This window comes from Lissotriton helveticus, chromosome 11, assembly GCF_964261635.1.
Source record: "Lissotriton helveticus chromosome 11, aLisHel1.1, whole genome shotgun sequence".
Taxonomy (NCBI): Eukaryota; Metazoa; Chordata; class Amphibia; order Caudata; family Salamandridae; genus Lissotriton; species Lissotriton helveticus.
This window is the reverse complement of record NC_136072.1, coordinates 72,489,507-72,503,401: the sequence shown is the minus strand read 5'-3', so window position 1 is coordinate 72,503,401 and position 13,895 is coordinate 72,489,507. Positions and strand designations below refer to the sequence as shown.

At 42.2% G+C, this 13,895-nt stretch overlaps 1 protein-coding gene across 1 annotated transcript in view; it reads right to left on the bottom strand.

The window, feature by feature from the left end:
• Positions 1-499: 499 nt before the first annotated feature.
• The window catches only part of THPO (thrombopoietin), a 274,091-nt gene continuing 260,695 nt past the window's right edge, over positions 500-13,895 (bottom strand). Inside the window, exons 7-8 of the mRNA XM_078667860.1 lie at positions 6,413-6,577; positions 500-2,103 (exon numbers count right to left, since the gene is read on the bottom strand). Coding sequence (XP_078523986.1) covers positions 1,942-2,103; positions 6,413-6,577 — 327 coding nt within the window. The 3' untranslated portion in view covers positions 500-1,941. The remainder of the gene's footprint in view (positions 2,104-6,412; positions 6,578-13,895) is intronic.

Genomic DNA, 13,895 nt, shown 5'->3' with positions numbered 1-13,895 from the left:
TTCTTCAGATGGTAGAATTAGTGGTTTATTTGAACAAATAAAAATAAGTACAGTGCTCAAGGTAACGTTCAGGTACACATCATAAACTGCCAAACCAGGACATCCTGAATGCCCATGTCAGGTCTACATTCTAACATCCCACTCATATAAGTGAGACATTTTGGTCTATTCTTGGTCGACTTATGGTTTAATAGTGGAATGAACTTGCTGGTTTGCTTATTTTGTAAAACTATGTTGAATTGTAACACGCTTTATGGATTTACTCCATTAAAAAATACACAGGCAGCACCACCATGCCGTGGACAGTCATTAATAAGCATTGGTGTTTAGAAATAAGTGTGGTGCAGAGCACCAGAAATGGAACACATTAAGCGCAGGCATAATTAAGTTGTTTGAGCACCAGCCTTACTTAGATAGTCATGTAAATACTCAAAATCACAGCTCTGAATCATTGCAAGGCATTTTATCCTTTCTGGGTTGGAAAAATGAGTCCATAGAGTCATAAAGTAATACATTTTATTCATGTGTGAAGAAAGTTTGACGTATGTCACACTAAACGTCCGTATAAGGTGACAATGGTGCCTCATAAGCGCTTTGTAGTCAGTATATTTGCTACAGATGCAACCAACATAAATTAAAATCATGTTCCCTTCCTTCTTTTCCCTTTTGCTATTCTTCGTCTCTTCTGTCATCTTCTCTCCCTGCCCTTTTTTTTGTGCAATGCTTTAAAGAAGTGAAAAGAGCTTTAAATACAAAGTACTTTATATATTGAGTTCTTTTTTTCTATCCACTATTTCCTTCTTCTGTAACTCCTATCTCGCCAATTCCTTGTTGTACCTTTTTTCTGTTTTGTTCCAGCACAACATTGATGAGCCTAAAGGGGGTCAATGAGCAATATGCAGACAATCTGCTTTGTAGGGTGATGTCAGGATATACCTTGGGCTTCTGGAGAGAGAAGGAGATCACACAAAAGACCAACCGAAACTGAAAGGGATTTAAAGTAGTCAACAGCTCTACACCTTTGCAAACGATGGATGTACATTAGTTCAGTGATACGGTGCATATATCTTTGTTGGGCCCTCCTTAGGAGAGAAAATCCTGATTTTAAACCTAGAAAGGTAATTAATTTAGATGTTTCATGTTTGTTCATCTTAGGCTTCCATTCCTCCCAATGTCTTTCAGTAGAGAGTTTGGACATGTTCCTCCTTCAGACCTGAAAAGTCACGTATGTCTTTTAGTGTTTGGAGGGATGTCATGAGCATGGCCACATGTTGGAAAAGAAGCCCAGCAGTGCCTTTGGCTTTGGCTGAAAAGGATGGAAGGAAGAGTAAACATGCCTCAACACCTAGTTGATGAAACGCGAAAACCCATGCATAACATTCAGCGTTGGTACAGAGTGCAATTCCGCTTAGACCTCCCATCCAACCTGAAAGGAAAGCCTAGGCAACAGTTGGGGGTAGAAGGGCAGCCCAGAACTGTTATGAAAAATCCTAAAAGTGCTTCAGCTGGAATGAGAAGTGCTTGATCAATCACAGGTACCATGATCATCCCATGAGGAACTCAGACCTCCTATCTACCATGACAATCCTAGGAGATATTCAGGCCTCCAGTCCACCAGGATGACCACCTGAGGAATTCAGACCTCTCATCTGTCATTCAATCCATAATAGGTAGACGTTGTCATCACTGTTTCTCCATGGCCTCCAAAAAAGTCTTTGCACAGAGAAGATGACCTCAGTGTTGCAGATCCTTGTGTCCATACGTCATTCACAGACCCTTGCAAATTATAAGAAAGGATCCAGAGGGAAAGGTGGCGTAGGCAACAGTATTGCTAGTGGGAAAATCCATGTTGCTTTCTGGAAACTGATGAAGGATAATTCAGTTGAGCCCCCTGGAGGTAGGAGATGCTGTTGCCAGTCATACTGCAGTCACTTTCTGCTGTCACCTGGTGTTCTTTTTGCAGCTGGTGGCTGCAATGGCATTAAAGAACAAAACTATCTTCCCTTGCATGAGTTTCCGGTAGTGCTCAAAAATGTCCCACATCTTGGTTGTGTTCTTTCCTCTACAACCCTCAGAAAGGGAAGGAGGCTGTGTGTCTGCTTCCTATAGCAAATGAGAAAAGAGAATCACAGTGAGAAGAAAGCATTTGTTTGTTGACCACTACAGTTTTGCCTTAGATGCTGCTGTACAACTCATTGATTCCTGAACACACTTTGATAAGCACACCAAGGCAAGTCTCATCTCTCTTTTAAAGGCATGTTTTCATGCACACAATTGGCATTAGTTTCTTGGGTCAATTGCCTTCCTTTAATTGCATATATAACACCCAAACAGCAAAGAGCCACAGTGACTTGTAAGAGCCAAAAGGAGAGGCAATGGATCCCTCAGTTAAAAATAAAATACAAAATAAAATAAAATGAAAACAACAGAAAAGACGCAAATATATAATTTTAATGAAATGAGAATACATTGGTCATCTGAAAACTTGTGTGTGTGCGCTCAATTTGCTTACATGTATGTCACACTATATCACAGCCGATGTGTGTGTGTGTAGGGGTACCTGTCTGGGTGTGTGTGTGTGTGCGTGAGAGAGAGAGAGAGAGAGAAAGAGAGAGATTATCACAATTAATAATGCAATGTGAGACCTAGGCAATGGTAAATCCATCCATAGTGTGCATGCCTCTAAAGATCAGGGATGAACAGTAGGGGAAGGGGAAGAACATGAATGGATTATCCATCTGTGCATTTCATCAATAGAATCTGTACTAGCCAACCTGTCTTTGGAATACTTTGAGTTTATCCAGGCAGGGCCTAGCGCAGGCTGCATTGTCTTGTACAAAATGAGATGGAACAAGGGTAAAGTAGGTCTTGGGAGAATTTAGAGCGATTGAGTTGTTGAAAATGGCCTCTTTCCACTCCTCTAGTGTTCAGCGGTGTGTGTCATTTTTGCATATCCCTGGTTAGACTCTAGCACAAGCTCATAGTATAAACATACTAGAATGGTTCTTCAAAGATCCCCCTGCTGATGCAGTGCCTGCTGAGTGGGAGACTCTGAAGAGATGTGCATGCTTTGTCACACACACAGACAACTATATGTTTGCATACAACCACACTGACACAGTATTAGTCACTTAGTTTGTGATGTAAATAACAAGGTTTCCCTAATGTTTATAGAGATGAGATGGGCTTCAAAGGCTTGTTTATTGTTTGAGAGCTCCAGAGGGCAGGAACCTGAAAACAAAATGTATCTGAACCTTTTCCTCACTCTGTTAAATCAATGATTAGACAAGAGCCTCTTAATGGAGTACCAGAGAGTGCAGAAGGGGGATCTATGCCACAAAAGGCAAAGAAAGTCCTGTGTGGTAAACGTCTATAAGCACTGTACATAATCTCCTAGAGGTTTTAATTATGTCACTCTTTAGAAGTCAGTAAAGGGATGTATCAAATTAACATACGTGATTGTGAAACTAATCTTTGGCCTCAAATAAGGCTGACACTCCATGGCATTTGTAATTCCTTTTCCTAATTGTGTCTTGTGAGTTAGCTTAAAATCTTGTAATAAACCATTTTCTTCATAGAGCTGTTAGCAAATGCCTTGACAAGAACACTTGAAAAACATTGCACAAAACATCATTCAAGCTCTTATTCCCAGCACAAGCCATCTGCCAGTCTTCGTTTCTTGTATCCTAATACTGACCTCATAACAATGGTGCTTACACTCTCCCATTGCTCTCCTTTCTCTGTAACAGCAATACCACTGGGCAATTTCCCCCCCCTTACTCAACCATGACAATGGACGTCAAACTATTTTTTCACCACCTGAGGTGCCATGTCTGCACTCCTATGGGGAAATCTTGAACTAAAGCCTTGATGTCCATGCTTACAAACACTCCATATCCCTAAAAAACTGAAATTGTAGCCCACAGCAGTCTAATGCCCTTTTTTCTCAATCTCAATATTTTTCAAAGCACACCACTAAGCAAACTAAGCAGAAATTATTAAACTCTCCCATTGTCAATATCAGTACCAAAAGTCCTCCCAATCTGTTTGCACTTGCAAATCTATAGACAGACCTGTCTGTATTTTCAAATAGAAACATCTTAGTAACAGTTGCTTACGCTCACCTTCCAATTCAAGATCCATTTGTGTACCTTTCGTACCAATTGCTACTTGGTGTTTGCAAGAGTCTCCACAAATCAAGAGTAAGACTCTGCAAGTGGCGGATGCATCTTCATTGTAACTTGCTTTTCTGATTCTGACAGTTTCCTTATTTCCTGAACTAAATCCAATTTTGGTGTGATCCCTTTTGTAGAAATTATGTTGCCAAGATATGTCCCTAAGGGCTAAATGTAGGTGGGCTAATACAGGCCGGTAATGGCCGAAAATCAGTAAATTTGCCGTTACCGACCGGTATTTAGCCCTTTGCGATGTAGGAGGCTGGATTTAAGAATTCGGTAATTTACCGATTCCTTAAATTAAGGAATCAGTAAAATACTGATTCCTTAATTTACCGAATTATTTCCTACATCACAATTACCGATTCTTAAATACCGAATCGGTAAAATTCGGTATTTAAGAATCGGTAATTTGTGATTACCTACATCTAGTCCTAAATGTTCTCTCAAATGATGTTTTTCTCTACCATGTTCGTTCACTTCCATAAGGAAAAGGTATTGTCTTGTCTCCATGAAAGAACATGGCATTTTCTCAACTGTGCTAGAGCTTCCGCATTAAGTCCTTAAACCGGTAACTTTTATGACAAGCCAAAGTTCACATGTTTGAACAAAAATACATCACAAAAGCATTTATGTCTTTTGGATCATAAGGTTTTCTCCATAACCAATCTGGTAGATGCTTCACTGAGGCAGGTCAAGTTTAAAAACATGACTTTAAGAGCGCTATCATGGAAGAAAGTCACAAGATTATTTAAATATTGTTTCCATAGCAAAAGGTAACTGTGTGAATTACAATTCCTCAAGAAAATTAATTATGTGTCGATATTAGTTTAAATTCATAACAATAAGATCTGTGATTAATTTTGGTGATAAATGCTTATATTCATTTTGTTTCTGTTGGTCTCTAGCAGACAGAGTTAGGGCCTGTGAGGACATTGTTAAGGCCTCATTTTACATTTAGACTCTCTCCCAGATCCACTGAACAAACTGAACTCTAGGAAGACTTTTAGAGTAACCTGACCTAAAGTAATACTAACATAAACTATTTTTATTGTAAACTATATTCACCATTGATGAAATCTCATGCACTTATTTTGGTTTTAGGGTGAGCCCTTACCTATTAATGGATGCTTTTTGAGCTTAAGGACCCCAAAATGTAGACTCTAGTTGGACGCTTTTGAAAGAAATTCTTTACTCCTTTAGTACAGGATTCTAAGCCTCTGACACCATGGCCTACATGGGGAATGTGTTCTGTTGGAGATCTGAGCTGAGTTTAGATCCTGCAATTAATCAAGAGAGAGAGAATGCCATAACATATCACCCTATGACAAAGCAATATGAAATATGTCTATCCATACAAGGAGCTCTCTATAAGGTGAATGTGCTCTATATACCAATGATAGGTGTCATTAGGGCCAAAAAATGGTGCAGTCGTTGCAGTGGCGCCAGGGCCCAGGGGATCATCGGATCAAGTGGTTAAGGGTTCCCAAATTATGGATGTCTTTTACTATTCATCTGTGGAGAAGGTGGCCATTTTCCTTGCTCAATTGCACAGTTTTTCCCAATAAGAGAATGAAAAAAGCTTAATAGAGTAACCCGGATGTGAGTTTGTGACCTTCCCACATTGCAGATCTCTGCTGTAGATGCATTAACAACTAACTTATCTTACCTTCTTCAAAAATGAGCCTATGTCAAAAGGAAACGTTTCACTCGCCCTTCACGCATATCCATCACCATCAATTCCCCAAAGGAATATCACTTGTTTTGAGAACAGCTAACTATCATTTTGTTGAAGGGAGTCTTGAGTTACAATTTCAATCATCACCCTTCTTACAAATATTCTTATCCCCTTTATAACTTTTACTGTTTTGTTGCAAAAGGCACTCCTTAATGTTCTGACACAACAAATGGGTTGCTTGATGGCAGTAGGTGACTGTAGACATCACACTGTATCTACTTGGTGTGGGAAGTCACCAACTGCTCAACTCACTTATCAATTTCTTTAATTTCTACCAAGTCACTGACAGAGCAGTACATGGTCCAGGCCTCAGGTGTTTTCTCTATTCACTTTCAACAAACATTCATGTTATGTGCCCTTGTTTTTCAAAAAGAAGTATCCATCAATGTGTTGCATTTGTACCATGGTAAAATAACCTATCCTTAGCCAAACAAAGATATCAAACAAATATTAGATGCTAGAAACCCCCAGGCCTCATGTGAAGTGGAGACATTCTCACCTGTGTGATGAGATTTTTCACAATGCTGTCAAGTTCACCAAGGACCTTTGAGAGCTTTCGCTGAAGGTTCTCGGTGCAGTTTGGCATGGCCAGGCCCTTGGCCATAGTTAGTGCATCTGAGAGCATCCTGAGAGAGCAGAGAATCTCTGTTCCTCGTATCGTTTTCTGCAAGAGACAGAGACACGCAGACTGATCAGAAATGTAAAGTGTGTCCCAACAGTTTCATCACCTTACCACATATGGAAAAACACATTGGTTTGCTTTAAGAAGAAAACAAAGCACTATACACCATTTCGAACAAATAATTACTGCTCCCGGCACGTACACAAGATAGGTCTGCGTGTCCAATCTAGGTCCAGGAGGTTTAGATTCATTTCAGAGTTTCAGAATGTCCATACAACATCAATTGGCATGCTATTAATCTATAGGGAAGTTATCTACATAATATATTTCTCTCTCTCTCTCTCTCTCTCTCTCTCTCTCTATATATATATATATATATATATATATATATCACAACAACCTTCTTCCTCTGCTTGAAGAAATTGGAGTCGCACTGCACTGGGCTCACATGAAATTCTTTATTATTTATGCAGGTTTGGCAGTCCTGACGCGTTTCGTTGAATACTTCAACTTTTTCAAAGGTGTGCCTTGCTCTGTCATCAATGCGTTCCTACAGCGATAGCAATTTAACTTTATTTAGTTCATTTTGTGGGTTGTCCCTCTGGTGGGCATGCTGGTCACTGTAGTCCTCGCAATTGAATGAAATTATTAAAATTCCTCGGGTGGGTTTCGAGCCATAGTGCCCCGTTTTTACCTCTCTTCGGGAAAAACAGGAGTCATGCTGGAGCCGGTCTCCAGCGGCAGCCACTTTCCCTTTTGTTCGCTCCTGCGAGGTTTCCAAGATCGGTTCTTTTCAGGGAAATTGTTTGGCGCTCTTGCTGTCTGTGCGGTGCTCCCACGGCTGAACCACGCCGTAATAAATCACAACAACCTTCTTCCTCTGCTTGAAGAAATTGGAGTCGCACTGCACTGGGCTCACATGAAATTCTTTATTATTTATATATATATGTAAGTTAACCAGGTAGAGTCTTTTCCAGAGGCTCAATGGGGCTGCTAGACTTGTCCTTGACATTGATAGTGAGCAGTGGAACACACTTGAGGGCGAAATTGTGCAGATTGATAACTACAGGGCCCAGCATGCAATGCGAATTGGACATTAAATAAAGGCACACCGGAGGCCAGAAAAGTTAATTAGGATGCATGCAGGGGCTGCTGGTTAAGCACGTGATTTTTCTATTTGCTCACTAAGGCCCATGAAGAAGATGAAGTGAGTTCATTGAAACGCATTGGCCAAAAGGAAATAATCACGGGAAGGGAAGCTGCCTGGTTTAAATAAAGAAATGTTTTTCTCACCTTCAATGGAGTGCGGCTCTAATTGCTGGAGCAATTCAAATGGAACATATATATATATATATATAAATATATATAGAGAGAAGGAAACTTTGAACTTTCTAACATCGGGGGCATCTGAAGAGGCTACCGCCGAAATGCGTCATGCCAGTGAATTCGAATAAATGGTTCCTTGGAGCCCTGCCGTGTCCCCTTGTCTTCTTGGCTTCTTTTGTATATATATATATATATATATATTGGGCAAATCAAGAATTTTTGCATTTAGCCGATACACAGCGTAATTCATTGGTGTATTTATGTTCATTTTTTTTATTACATAAACAGAGCATACGTTTTAATGTGATTTGATAAATGTCATGTTAATGTGAACATTGATGTTGCCATAATTGTATGAATTGGTGCAGCAATACATTATACTGTAGCATGCAGTTCTCAAAGAGTTTTGTACTCGATAACGTTTCATTGAGAAACTTTAAGATGGTGCCCGAAACTGACAATAGACAGTCCGTTCTTGATTTTTATGAACGATTGACCATGTGATTTGTTTTACCCTGGCTTTAAAATGGCTGCTTCGCGGCAAAAATAATGTAAACATACGACTAAGGCATCGCCGAAATGCGTCATGTTATACTTGACCCTGAATCATGGATTAAAGTAATTTATGGCAACGGCTGTTCCTGTGGAGTGCTTTCCTGATACCTGAAAGGAGAAGGGAGTGAGATATATATATATATATATATATATATATATATATATATATATATATACATACATACATGTACATATATCTACTTACTTGACAGACAGACATAGATCAGACCCACACACACACACATAGACATACTTAGGACACCCTTAAATAAGGAAAGGCAACGCTTAAGAAGTGAGTCTGCTGTCGACATCTACAGAAACATAATAACAGCTGTGGATCGAGGACAAAAACAAACAGAAGGACCTAGATCCATTGAACTGCCCAGGATTAGCACTCATCTGAATGAATGGCTGTGATGGCAAGCAATTTTGTAAAGAGACAAGACTCTGGCCACCCAGGGAGAAAAAATCAATAAAAGATCAAGATGTATGGTAATGGACACTTAACTTCACTGTTAGGTGCATGCTATGGAGAGTATGGGGAGCATGCTCAGAACATATTTTAACATTAAAGTCATTTTCTTTTACATAGTGTTGCCTCTGTGGCAGCAAAAGAGGACTCTTTGCACGGAGGACATTTCAATTACCAAGAAATGGAAGCTTGTATCAATAAGTGCACATGTAGGGCAGCAACAACTGGCTAAAATCTATGTCCTGGAAGTTCAAGATGGACGACAGAACAGGAGCTCTCTGATGAACTCTTCAGGCAAGGGATTAACAATCTTCAAAATTCCCCTTAGGGTCTGCCAGAGAAATTGGTTTTATGGATGAACAAGTTGGAGAACAGAGCCTGATCTGGCCACCCTGCCTCCATACCTGGACCACAGCTGTCACAGGACCAACAGTTCTGCAGTGACACCAAATGTACATCCTCTGGATTCCTTCAATGAATGGGTGCAAACCCATTGCAATCTCCGCATACTTTGGCATTTGAAGCCCACCTCTAGGTGGATCAGACATCTTTGTTTGAAGGTCGGACCACTGACTACCAGGTGTTTCCTTTCAGAGATTGGCAGTGTTGACTTCCTGTGGACTTCCTCCCACACTCAGCACTTAGGGATGGGTGGGTGTCTGGTGATCACTGCAACCTGGTGACCTGCAGGCTGCTGTTTACGACTTTGGACAGAGCCCTGCACTAATGTATGCGGCCAGCACCCACAAGGTGTGCACCACCATCTGGTCTTGGCCTGCAACATCTCTGATTTCGGCTGGTCTTTTCGCTGTCCTGTGATCTGGTGATGTATTTTCCCATGGTGTCTTGGCCTGTTCTTTGCTCTACATAGCAGTCCCTTCATCTGGGATCTTGCTCTGTCCTAGGTCACCATCCTGTGGGACCCCTTTTCCCAAAACCTCCAAGGGCATAGGCCTTCCTTCCTTGGGATGCAGTGTAACCAAATAGAACAAGAATTGGCAAAACAAATAGATCTGGTGTTGCCCGCCAGCCTTTTGGCAATTTTTGTATGGTTTTTTCATGGTTTTTGCAAAACATTATTGTTTGGGAAGCTGCTGTGGTCTCATTAATATAAAATAGAAAGTTTTGGGACTCAAAAAACACACATCACCATAGTACTCCCTGGCACTGATGGGAACTACTTTGTGTGTGGATCTGCTCCTTCTGAAACTCATATTGCAGTCACCCAATGGCCAAAGTGGGTTGGTGCATTGCCCTTGACAAATATGAAGGAGACAACCGCAGACCAATGGATGAAGTGTGGCTGAAACCTCTATAACTAAGCATGTTATATACATAATGTTATTAAAAACAAAAGGTGGTGGCTAACAAAGACCTAAAAAGCCAATCGGTCTGATATTGGTGCTAGCCTATTGCCTTTCAAAAAGAAAACATGAAGGAAAAAGGAAAGAAAGAAAGAGAGAAAGAAAGGGAGAAAGGGAGAGAGAAAGAGAGAAAGAGAGAAAGAAAGAAAGAAAGAAAGAAAGAAAGAAAGAAAGAAAGAAAGAAAGAAAGAAAATGTTATTTGCCCAGTCCATTTAATGGGACAGTGACCCGTCTCTTCCTTCCCCCTTGCCCACTCTCGCACATTCCTCCAGAGAGATAGACTATCGTCCCATGGGCAGGAAATGTAACACACAGAAAAAAGACTACCATTTCAAAACCGGCTGCAACAAACCCCATCATGTTTAGATACAGTGTGGGGGTATGATTCCAAGCACTGGCAGAGCACTCCATTAGGCTCTCAGTGTTCCTGGTGCCAACCTTCTGGTCCTGGACAGAATAAAATGGTTGCTTCTGACCAGAGACACATTTCTGCCCTCCTGCTGCTGAGCCAAGCTTGAGCAGAGGAAGGTGGAACAAAAGGTATCCTGTCACAGGGAGGTGTGACCACCTCCCAGACAGGATTTAGTGTATTTGGATCGGGTGGGTGTGCTCGGCAGCACTTGAAAGTCTGCATGAGGGGCACATTTGGTGTCCCTGTGCATAGTCCAGTTCAAACCAGAACTGGGAGCCGTTTGCTCCCGCTCTGCCACGAAACTGGACAAAGGACATGGGAGTAACTTCCCCCTTGTCCAGACCCTCCCCTGGGAAAATCCCCATAATCTTCCCAATCCTTTCCCTATGGTACTTAAGAGCTTACCTGGGTGTAGTTCCCTAGATTCGTTGTGGGATAAGATTCAGAACTGAAACCAATGCACTTCTACCGTCTGGGCACTCTGGGCTTCGTTTAGGCCTGAGTTTGTCTCCCTTTCAGTATGCTCTATCATCTGTGCCTGTGCACCATACAGGATACGTGCAGGACCTGTGGAGCATCCAAGATACTTGAAGGAATCTCCCTTGAAGTGAAGGAGTCACTTACCTGCATTCGCAGGCACCTAAACACTGCCGACCGATCTGCTGATCCCAAGCTCCTGCAGACTCCAAAGGGTTCAACAACACAGGTGGTGGTTTTCTACGTCCCACGAAGCCTGAGCTGTCCTCTCAACAAGTTTGAGGTCATACTCCCTCGTGGGGGCGGCATTAACCAAACCCATGTGCACCACATACTTTTGCAAGTGCAAATGCTTGTTGGCAACTTTATGACAAGTGCATTGGAATCCAAGTAGCCCATCCTCTTGGTAACTTCTTCCACCAAGATCTTCAGCCACACCGCCTTGTGGGCACTATGGCCTGGTCCTTTTGGTGAGCTGCTCGAGGTCCTCTCTGCGACTCCGGTGCCTGCGGCCTGTGGGTCCATCAGAGGGTCACTTTTGTTTCCTGTGGGCTCCCCCACTTCCTTGGGGCCTGCCCTAACTCCCCTGTGTGTGGGGAGTCTCCTGGTCCTTGCTGGTCCCAAGTTTTCACCTTCTTGACTTCCTGCATGGGTTGCCTTTGCCAGGGCTTGTTGGTGCTCCCGCTGGACACCAACCCCTCAGCACTCGACCTCCTTCATGGGACAGTTCGTATCTGGGTCCTGGTCATCCTCAGCATCGCCTGGTCCTCGCGGCTGCAGAGTCATGATCATCGTCATCTTTCCTGAAGCACCTGACATCGGACGGCATTCGTCCTCCAGGGCTCTTGGTCACTCCCAAGTGACATAGATTCTGTCCCCTCTACTTTTAGGTACTCCTCTTCAAGAATACACATTTGGATTCCCACTGACACTTTCTCCCCTTCCAGCAGCGGCACTTACTTGAAGTCCTCCATTGGGTTCGAAGGCGGTTTACGACAACACTTCACCCCTATGCACCCGGCGTCCCTGGTGTAAGTAACGTGGGGACTAGGGTATCCATGGGTGGGTTGGATTTCTAACCTTCTTACTCCCAAGGGGTTTTTTCAGGGTCTGTTGGCAAGGGTATCTAATCTTTAATAATCCAACCGCGACTTGCACATAGAGTTGTACAGAACATGCGGTTGTGTACTCATACTGCACATTCTCTCTGTAGGGTCCCTATCTACTTATCATGGGTGGTTCTATGGGTCCCCAGCGATTCTACGTCATCTTTGACATCGTCCTGACTCGAGTCAGGGTTCTTATACCACTTTCTCAATATATGGTTTGTTCCCTCCTGGGGTCCACTGTGTATAGCTTGCTAATTACTGCATTTCTAGCTTAAGTATTGTTTGCATTATGTTTATCTCCATGTTGGAGATACTTGAGCATTCTAGAGAATATTGTGTAATAAATACATATTTTTGTAAATACTTGGTTTCACGTAATCTATGCAATAAGATTGTATTCTGTAAAACAAGCTGTTTTACACTCCTGGACTAATCCTGAAGGATGCTATCCACAGCTACCACTTAGAGAGCTTTCTAAGGTTGTCTAAGACCTCTTAAATCTTAGACCTCTTAAATCACCATAAGGGTTGTCTGGACTGGTGCAAGGTGTCCACTTACATAAGTGTACATCATATACCAGGCCAGCTTCTCATATGGACTAGCAGACGGAGTTGCCTCATTCAGAATTGCAGGAGCTGTCAAAAGTCGAGGTAGATACTTAAAGTGTGACGAGTCCCGTGAGGTGTACTCTTCTGATACTTGACATTGAGTCTGACTAGAAGCTCTTAGAATTGTTTGCTATTGAACGGCAGACCTTTGTCAGTTTTGAGAATGGCAGGGATACCCTAAGCTGCAAAGTTGTCATTCCGCCATTCGAAGACATCGTCATGGTTTGTTGATAATAACTCCTCTACTAAAGGAAAGTGTGAATACTCATCAATGACACCCATGAGATGATGATCATTTCCTAAGGGCCCAAGAAAAACTGCAACTCTTTCCTAGGCATGTGCAGGAAGGTCAGACATTGTCACTAGATGCTGCGCCATTCTGGGGGAAAGGCAATTGAAAAGATGCCCTTTTTTCAGTTCCCTCTCAACTCGTTCATCTAGGTGCCACACTCGGTCTTTTAGGGCTCCTTTGGTGGCTACAATGTCCTTCATTGGCTAGTTTAATTACTTGCTGTCTTAGGCTCTCAGGTATAGTGAATCTTGAGCCTCTCAATACACCTTCTCTGGTAAAGGATAGTTCATCCTGTATATTTTAGAATTTTTGAAATTCAACATCATCAGCCAAAGGTTGAGTACTCTTCTTCCACGATTGAGTTGATATAATGTCTTTGAGCATAAGCATGTAGTTGTCAGCATTAGTAGCAGCAATAATCTGTTGAACGGATAGGGCTGCTGGTGTGCTGGACCTCACAATGAAGTTGATGTACTCCTCCACTGTTTTGGATGTCGAACTGTGACGATGTATCGGTACTTGTGGAATGTTCTCTGCAGGGCTCTGATCTTTAATTGGTTGGTATACAACTGCATAGTCATACTCTTGCAGGCGCAAACCCCACTTGGCTTTTGGTTTCCAAAAAGAGTGAGCAATGCTTGGTTGTCTGTAATGATAGTGAAACGTTTTCTGTACAGAAACACATGAAAATGTTGGCAGGCACACAACACAGCCAGACTCCTCTCCTCCAGCTGAGAATAGACA